At 50.8% G+C, this 10,000-nt stretch overlaps 1 protein-coding gene across 3 annotated transcripts in view; it reads right to left on the reverse strand.

Annotated features, from left to right (window-relative positions):
• Moe (moesin) overlaps positions 1-10,000 on the reverse strand; it is a 175,269-nt gene that overhangs the window by 77,953 nt on the left and 87,316 nt on the right. For all 3 annotated transcript variants that reach the window (XM_076204288.1, XM_076204289.1, XM_076204287.1), the window contains exon 2: positions 6,172-6,223. In XM_076204288.1, coding sequence (XP_076060403.1) covers positions 6,172-6,183 — 12 coding nt within the window. In that variant the 5' untranslated portion in view covers positions 6,184-6,223. The remainder of the gene's footprint in view (positions 1-6,171; positions 6,224-10,000) is intronic.

Consider the following 10,000-nt stretch of genomic DNA (forward strand, 5'->3'; position numbering starts at 1 on the left):
ATTATGTATGAGCGCATGTTATACATCAGACAAAAAAAATCATGCACGTACACATACAATGTACACTATGTACATGTGCACACTTGTGTAAGCATACATGTATCCATGCTTACAATGGTTACATAAATTGTTATTGTTCCACGCCCTCCTCCCCCAAATGCATCTTTCCTCCGCCTTCGCCATCTCCTCCTCCTCCTCCTAAACAACTCTCTACCACATCCATCGTGCATCAGTCGTCAACAGTGCTCAAGAGACCCTACTTTTCACTCTTCCACGATGAAACAGTGGGCCTAATCTCACCTATTAGTAGGTGGGACTCACCATGGCGGGCCTCAGTTCCTGGTAGTACTCGAACTCCGGCTCGAGCTCCTCCTCCGGCCAAGGTCCACCTCGGCCTCGGGAACTGTCCTCCGTGACGATACATCTCCGGACTTCGCCCCAGAACGGCCCCTTCCTCCGCGAACTCCTGACGGTAACGACGGGGGCCTTCAGGTCGGGGGTATCCGTGTGGGAGGGCCTCGACAGCCATCGAGGATCGACCTCGCCAGAGTGACATGTCCAAAGGGCGTCACCGAGGCCGAACTTGGGGCGGCCCCGCCTGTCGAGGCCGAGCATCAGCAATCGAAAGGGCATCCTGGCGTAGGGCGCGTGCCAAGAGGGAACGGCCGTCAGGACCACAACAGAGGAGGAGGAGGCGGCCCCGTGCCGGAGGATGAACCGAGCGACGGCGACGATGACGACGTTGGACTGGCCCTTCCAAGACCACGAAGGTGCGAGAGCAAGAGAGGGAAGGAGGGAGGGGAGGGAGGGGAGCAGGGGAGCTGGGGAGGGCTGAGAGAGAGGGAGGTCGGCACGGAGACGCCTTCGTGTTGTTCACCTGCCCCAGCGTATTATACGACCATAGAGCTCTCGTCTAACGACAGAGGGTCTGGTGGCGGCGTAATACCCTCGAACCACTTCACAGCCACGCCTGGCGCGCTCAAACCCGATGATGTAAATCAAGATTGTTCAAGAATCAATGCACAGCAAGTCACTACCTATCCATAAAGTAACGACAGTAACACATAAGTTGTGAACACAACATATCTGGGATGGAGGAGCTAGACGGGACGCGAGAAGTGTCCCCTTTGCACATAACTCCGGAGTAATAATTTGGGAGAGGGGTGGGGCTGTGGTCTCCGAAGGAACTCTCAACCACCACACCTAAATCACACACAAACGTTTCGCCATAATGATGAAGACATTTTGTCCTATACTCATTCACTACACCAGACTCTAAGGTACATCAAAGTAAACACTGAGCCACTACACTAACATAAAACCACGCCCTAAATCACTTACTACACCCATCCATTACAATCCCACCCAACCGTCCCATGACACAGAAGTGTCATGGCACACTAGCACCCCCTTAACAACACCCAGGAGCCTACCACCCACCCAATTAACCATCACCCGACATGACCTAAGGACCTACGCACGTCATCCCTCCACCCCCGAGGAAGACAAGTCTGCTCTCTCTCTCTCTCTCTCTCTCTCTCTCTCTCTCTCTCTCTCTCTCTCTCTCATGGACACACACAGGTCCCTGCCATCCTGCCCCGAAAGGCAGTCCGGGAGGGACGAGTGTCAACGCCTGCATTTACAGCCATCACCACGTTGAACACATTACACCCATCCTTCGCCTCGCCTCGCCTCATCACTCCAACCACCAACCTCCCACACACACACCAGAAGAGGGGAGTGACAAGAGAGGGGAGAGGAGGAGAGAGGAGAGATATGAGAAGAGTGGAGATGAGAGAAGATGAGGGTAGGGGAAGAGAAGATGAGGGTAGGGGAAGAGAAGATGAGAGAAGAGACGAGTAGAGGGGAAGGGAGACGAGGGGAAGGGAGACGATGGGAGGGGAGAGAGGGGAGTTGAGGGGAGCTAGGAGTGGAGGGGCAGAAGGGGAGAGGTGAAGGGAAAGGCAGGGAGAGGAAAAGGAGGGGAGAGGTGAAGGGAAAGGCAGGGAGAGGAAAAGGAGGGGAGAGGAAAAAGGAAAGGAGAAGGAAAGAGAAAAGGGGAGAGGGAAAGGGAGAGGAGGGGAGAGGGAAAGGGTGAGGAGGGTAGAGGGGAGTGGAGAGGAGTGGAGTGGAGAGGAGTGGAGGGGAGAGGAGCTGAGGGGAAAGAGGAGTTGTAAGACGCTGGTAGAAAAGAGGGTAGAAGACGGGTTGTTGCATTTCATAGGTAGGTTGTTTGTAAATAACAGCCCGAGCGAGCTGCCTGAATACGCTTTTCCACTTTGTGATGGAAATAAAATGATTGTAAATAACAGCCCGGGAGCTCGACTATATAACTTCATTGCTGATATGACATTCCTTTGTAACCTAAGTGAGAATTATGTAGACTCGTGATTATTCCAAGTATATAATATTGCAGTAAAAAGGATCTGATTGGTGAAAGGGTGGAGGAGAAAATTCAATTGGTTCATGAATATAAGATCACGCCCTGTGGGGAGGATCTTAAATATAAAGATCACTGGACTAAGGAAATCATTATGTCACTGTAAAGCTCACGTAGGTTCTTGTATACGTGCTCTTGGGAGATTCCTTGGAAGAACTCCGGAGAGTGAGATGTGTATAACAATTAACTGGAGATATAGAAGAAAAGAGAAGGACTTGATTCAACTAGACAGAAGATTATAACTGGAGGAAGCGAGTCGGCATACCAATGAGTGAGAGCTACAGAGGGGAGAGGGGAGACGAGGGAGAGGGGAGACGAGGGAGAGGGGAGACGAGGGAGAGGGGAGACGAGGGAGAGGGGAGACGAGGGAGAAGAGAAGACGAGGGAGAGGGGAGACGAGGGAGAGGGGAGACGAGGGAGAAGGGAAGATGAGGGAGATGGGTGACGAGGGAGAGGACGAGGGAGACGATGGCGGGGAGACGAGGGAGGAGAGAAGGGAGGGGAGACGAGGGCTGAGGAGAGATAAGAGGGCTGAGGAGAGATAAGAGGGCTGAGGAGAGAGAAGAGGATAGAGGAGAGGGGAGAAAATATGAAGGGGATATGGGAAGGGGAAATGGGTCAGGGGAAATAAGATTACGGGTAAAATAGGAGACGGGAAATGAAATGAGGGGGAAAACTAGTGATAAGAAAAGGAAATGATGGGAAACTAGATGGGAAAGGAGATGAGAGGACTAGGAGGGGAACAGGAGGGGAAAAGGAGGGAGATATGAGGGGGAAAAGGAGGTGAGAGGAGGGGAGAGGATGGGGAAAAGGAGGGGAGAGGATGGGGGAGAGGATGGGGAAAAGGATGGGAGAGGCGGGGGAGAGGGGAATGATGGGCATGGGAGAAAGAAAAGAGGGGAGACGATGACAAAGTACCATAGAAGGATAACAAACCTAACAAAAAGAAACATTTGCTACACAAAACCCCAACTTAACAGAATGAATGGCACTCGACGGACGAGTAAAGTGTGTGTGTGTGTGTGTGTGTGTGTGTGTGTGTGTGTGTGTGTGTGTGTGTGTGTGTGTGTGTGTTTTATATATATATATACATATATATATATATATATATATATATACACACACACACACACACAAAGTAATGCAACACATTCGTAAAATCCAACAAGAACCCACTGTGTTGGATAAGAAGAAATGAAATAGATGATACCCATACATTTCGATCACGGACTGTGATCCTCCTCAGTGGAATACGTATTCCACTGAAGAGGATCAGTCCGTGACCGAAATATATGGATATCATCTATTTCATTTCTTCTTATCCAACACAGTGGGTTCTTGTTGAGAAATATATATATATATATATATATATATATATATATATATATATATATATATATATATATATATATATATATATATATATATATGTATAAACGAAGCCAGTCTAGACTCGCGGGATTGCTTGCGCGCTCCCGCTACGAGGAGAAACTTTCAGTTGTCCGAAATCTATGCTGCTTCCAACTACTTTCTTGCAGCATGTCTGCCTGCTGGCTCTCTCTGCGCCGTTTCTCAAGTGGGGAAGGGAGATGAATGCCATGCTGTGTATTCCGAGCGACCCCCCCCCCCCCGCCAGCCATCCCTCCATCCCCCGAGACGGTACTCGAGAAAAGAGAAGAGCCTTCGGACCCCCGGGTGAAGCAAGCTACCCGCGGAGATCAAGGAAAGGGGAGCGAGGGAGGGAGCGAGGGAGGGAGGGAGGGAGGGAGAGAGGGAGGGGGGAGGGGAGAAGGGCGAGGGGGAAGTAAACACGGGAAGACAAAAACGGTCGAGAGGAGTGGAAAGGACATAAAAAGCAGGTAAACAAAGTGAGCACGGAAGTAAAGCGAGAAGAGTCGGAGGGAAAGCGAGGCGAAGGGAGAGGGACTAAGGGAGAAAGAAGAACGGAGAAAGGCGAAGGGAAAGGGAGATGGGGCAAAGAGAAAGGGAGAGGGAGATTGGGGGAGGGGCAAAGGAGAGAGAGAAGGGGAAAGGGGCAAAGGGAGGAGAGAGGGGCGAAGGGGAGGAGGGCAAAGGGAGAAGGAAAGCGGCGAAGAAAGTGGGGGGGAGGAGCGAAGGGGGTGGGCAAGGATATAGCAAGAACGGAAAAGAAGGGGAAACGGAGAGAGAATAAATGCAGGGGGTGGGCCACGGGGGGGGGAGAGGGAGAGAGAGAGGGGGAGAGAGAGAGAGAGAGAGAGAGAGAGAGAGAGAGAGAGAGAGAGAGAGAGAGAGAGAGAGAGAGAGAGAGAGAGAGAGAGAGAGAGGGGGGGGGGGAGAGGAGACAAAGAACTGGCAAGGAGACGAACAGACAAACAGACAGGGGCAGGCTGATGGCCAGGGAGAAGCCAGCAGGTAAACTACTGTTGAAAGAGGAGAAAGTAGAGAAGGAAAGAGCAGAGGGAAGGGGTAGGTTGAGAATGAGGAGGGAGATGGTGTGGCGAAAAGGTGACGCAGCAAGGTGGGCTGAGGGCGGCAGGGGGGGATGCTGGGGGGGACGGGGGGAGGGGGGACAAATCGGAAACAGTGATTAGGTTCAGGAGATGAGCGAGAAGGAGGAAGCGTACAAGGAAGAACGTTTGGGAAGGAGTGAGGGTGTATGGGTAAAGGGGTGAGGGAGGAAGGGGAAGAAGAGGAGGAAGGGAAGAGGAGAAAAAGGAGGAAAACGGGAGGAAAAGGAGGAAGAGAAGAGGAGGAAAGGGAGGAAAAGGTGAGATGGTGTGTGTGTGTGTGTGTGTGTGTGTGTGTGTGTGTGTGTGTGTGTGTGTGTGTGTGTGTGTGTGTGTGTGTGTGTGTGTGTGTGTGTGTGTGTGTGTGTGTGTGTGTGTGTGTGTGTGTGTGTGTGTGTTTGTATGTGTGTTTGGGGTGACCAAGTTTTCGAGTTGACGAGCTCGACAAGTTTCGTCGCGAGGAAACTGGAAGCCGCCGCAAGATCCACACCGAAAACTCGTTTTTCGGACGTGGGAATCTATTGCCGTGAGACTGGGAAAACAGAAAACGGTAGACCACGTGACCGTTTCCTCCTTCCTCTGTGATAGTCACGAAACCCGTGAGACGGCGAGACGGAGCCTCGGTGAGATATAGTGGACCGGAATTAGATACAAACCTCACGGTTATGTTGTGAGAAATATAAGGCACTGTTAAAGTTACATTTCAAAGGATAGAGCAAGGAATGAGTTCACTACTCCTTCAAACACATATACAAGTGTAAGTGTAAGTGTAAGTGTAAGTGTAAGTGTGTGTGTGTGTGTGTGTGTGTGTGTGTGTGTGTGTGTGTGTGTGTGTGTTGGACCCTATGTGAAAAACACTGGGAGGATAGCGTGAGAATAATGCACTATTATGGCATGCTCCATGTGTCAACATGACACCGTGGGAAAATACCGGGGGAGAGGGGGGGGGTGTTAAGGCTCCAGTCAGAAAGGTGACATTACCTCATGGCATAAAACATGCTCTGAACTTAACTAACCAGCCAAACCTTATGCATTACCATAAAGACAGAAAATAAGAAATGCACATCATACGATCTCAATGTAATCTGAAAACGAGGAGCCAACTCCTCGAGAATAACACAGGGAAGGGAACATCCCTTAGTTTATATAATAAAGAAAACAATGGGGTGACGCGCCCACCACGCCCCGCTTTCGCCCCAATGGTGGGAAGGGAGGTGGGAGGGGCTCAGTTTATGTACTTACCGGCTTGGGCATCTTGATGACTGATGCGATACCGCCCTGGACAGTACACTATCTGGAAAAGAAAAAGAAAGCAGCGTTGAGTCACATGTTCAGCCAATGGGAAGGTTCACAACACCCACCTGGCACCACAGGCAACCAGACTTCAATACAAAAGGAACTCTGAAAACATTTGCTTTGAAATCTTAGATCCGTCCTGACAAGGAGCCTTGTATCTTCCCTCCCTCCCTTCTCACTTTTGTCCGTCCATGACTTGCCCGCTCGGCACTGCATAAACTGTGCCATCACCCCCCACACACAACTCGTGGCCCAGTTGGTAGAGTTCCCGACTGCCACAACGGTGGTCCGGATTCGAATCCCGCCCAGGGCTGAAATAATTTCAGTATCGCTGGGCTGCGAGTTGTTACTCCAACTCTCGTGGGCGGGGGAATTGTGTGTGTGTGTGTGTAAGGTCACAGCATTACCCATAGATCGGTCATATATGAACTCTTCGATTTTCTTCCGGGAGGGAAATAGCTATCGATCACGAGTCCAACACGTGATCCAAGACCATGGTGAATCACACACACTTCCATTTCCCCCTGCTACCTACCCTACCTACCTACCAACCCACCCACCTACACCTGCGGCTTGGCCCTGTCCAGCCACGAGACCCTCGGTCGAACAAACCAAGTGGTCCCGTCGCCGTCCCAGCGACGGCCGCAACAAAGATCATCCGAGAGAGTCGGCCGCAACAATGATCATCCGAGAGAGTCTGTTATCGGCGTTTTGCGATCCACGGGATCTCCCTTTCAAACGGCGTCAGGGGGCGAAAAAGGAGTGAAGCCGCCGGCATTTCGGCCCACGTTATTCGTCCATTTTGACCTTTCTTCTCGAACAGTTTCTTCTTCTTCTTCTTTCTCCTTGGCATTCAAGAGCTGGCCAAGCCTTACCAACGTTGTTATCCCCCTTGTTATGCATCACGGGGTGACCAACATCGTATGCAGGCGTGTTGGGAAATATGCATTCAAATTGCAACTCAACTCTTCTTCCAGCAACTTCTCCCCCGTTCTCACCCAACACCTCCGCCGTCTCCAGTATCGGATCCGTCCTTGCACTGGAAAGTGACCTACCCACCCACCCACTCACCCGTACCCGCATCGTCCCAACTTTCAAGTTTCCATTCCCAGACCACGTGGATATTCTCGGCCACCGGTAGCGTTGCTTAGCCAGAACACGCACAATCACATCGGCGTTCCCACACGTGAATCTGCCCTCTCGACATTCCAGATACACCAAAACCCAACTATCCCTGACCCAACATCCATGAAGGCGTCATCACACCCGGCTACAGTTCCTCAAAACCTCCAATTCATGCGCGGTATCGCCCGTCTCCTGAACCTTTTCCCGCTGCATAATCACCACGGGCAAACTATTCGGTTTTCTCAACAACTTACATAGGATGTCATTTGATATCCTGGAAGAAATTTGTCTTCATCCAGGATATCAGATTCCTTCTCGAAAGCCGAGGGCTGCAAATCTACAACACTCGGAAGAAAAATAGCCCACTGTAATAACGCTTGAAAACCAAACATCACGGACACCAGCATTTAACAGCACCACTTTATCCTTCTATAAAACGTTTCCGACGTCACCACAACACCCATAAAAGTTCCAACTAAATCCAGTTACCAAATATCATTATTATTACTATTATTATTATTATTATCATTATTATTACGGTTGTTGTTGTTGAGTACCACATTCTAGAATCAGGTGCTGGAATCGCTGGGGAACCACCAACACAAATTCTCACCACCACTACCACTAATACCACCACACGCCCGTCCTTCCTTCCTTCCTTCCTTCCACCTCGGCTGAGAGTTCCATAATCCGCTTACAGGCGGAAGTGAAATGTGTGCGTTCGTACTCGCACACGGAGAGCGAAGAGGTGCACTTGCATGTCCATCACATACATACATACATACATACACATGTCCATATTGGAATAGAGAGGCCGTGGACAAACAAGGGCACAACCCTCTTGGCCATCACTCGGACGACGAGGGTTTGTCCAAGGTGACATTTGCCAAATAGGAGTAAAGACAGAGAGAGGGGGGAAGGACGGAGGGGGGGGGAAGGAGAGAGAGGGGGGAAGGAGAGAGAGGGGGGGAAGGAGAGAGGGGGAAGGAGAGAGAGGGGGGAAGGAGAGAGAGGGGGGAAGGAGAGAGAGGGGGGAAGGAGAGAGAGGGGGGAAGGAGAGAGGGGGGAAGGAGAGAGAGGGGGGAAGGAGAGAGAGGGGGGAAGGAGAGAGATGGGGGAAGGAGAAAGGTGTGTGTGTGTGTGTGTGTGTGTGTGTGTGTGTGTGTGTGTGTGTGTGTGTGTGTGTGTGTGTGTGTGTGTGTGTGTGTGTGTGTGTGTGTGTGTGTGTGTGTGTGTGTGTGTGTGTGTGTGTGTGTGTGTGTGTGTGTGTGTGTGTGTGTCGGTGTGTGTGTGTGTGTGTGTCGGTGTGTGTGTGTGTGTCGGTGTGTGTGTGTGTGTCGGTGTGTGTGTGTGTGTGTCGGTGTGTGTGTGTGTGTCGGTGTGTGTGTGTGTCTGTGTGTGTGTGTGTGTGTGTGTGTGTGTGTGTGTGTGTGTGTGTGTGTGTGTGTGTGTGTGTGTGTGTGTGTGTGTGTGTGTGTGTGTGTGTGTGTGTGTGTGTCTGTGTGTCTGTGTGTGTGTGTGTGTGTGTCTCTCTGTGTGTGTGTCTCTGTGTGTGTGTGTGTGTGTGTGTGTGTGTGTGTGTGTGTGTGTGTGTGTGTGTGTGTGTGTGTGTGTGTGTGTGTGTGTGTGTGTGTGTGTGTGTGTGTGTGTGTGTGTGTGTGTGTGTGTGTGTGTGTGTGTGTGTGTGTGTGTTTATGTGTAGTGTGGTCACATCCCAGAAAGTGGGCAGCTGTGCGTGTACACGTGCACGTCAACGTACACGTGCACGTCAACGTGCACGTGCATGCACCACACGCACGTGCATTTACACGAGCTGCAACACGTGCATGGCACATGTGCACGTTTCTGCGCGTGCCCGCAGGTCCAACCGTGCATGCAGCAAACGCTTCCGTGCCAAAATGCGCGTTTGTGTGTGCGTGCGTGCCCTCTCGTGATTCCCCTGTCATGATGTAGTACTTATTGCACTTCTATGAAACCCCTCCTCATCCCACCAAGCACAGCCAGTGCCTCCCACCGCCCGAGGCAGTCCGCGAAACTGGAGATTGTTCTCACCCGGAAAAGGGACGACCTGCTTGGGTCTACTGACCTACCTGCCAACCAACCAACCAACCAAACAAACTTTCTGATCCCTCCACCTGCCACTACCCACCTCTCCTTCCGCCAGGACCCGGACACGCACGCACGCACGCACGCACGCACTCACACACACATTAGAATAACTGGAGAATCAACATTGAAATGCCACTTTCAGATTTTCTAATCAGCAAGTCACTCACTCGCTCGCTCTCACACACACAATTTTTCTAGAATGCGACGTGGCCTAAAGTGGAACCATGCACGAATTCCAAGTATGATAACTGGAGAACTATGAGATATGGCATGTTAGAACCATACACGAATCTAAAACTAGGTATGATAATTGGATAGTGACAGGACTCCACGAGCGTTGCAGTCTTCCTGGGCAGAATTAGGTACAACAACGGGCCCTAATGAAAAACCAAAGAATCATGTGAGATTTTATCAATTGGACAAATCTTGCAGCCGTAACTGTGCAACAATGATGATGATAATGAAATAATATCAATAATAATATTTGTAGCTTCGAGTTCTGGAAACAAACAGGCCTACAACAACAACTGACATGATCCCC

Source organism: Oratosquilla oratoria, chromosome 21 (genome assembly GCF_046742065.1).
Source record: "Oratosquilla oratoria isolate Oo_2021 chromosome 21, ASM4674206v1, whole genome shotgun sequence".
NCBI lineage: Eukaryota > Metazoa > Arthropoda > Malacostraca > Stomatopoda > Squillidae > Oratosquilla > Oratosquilla oratoria.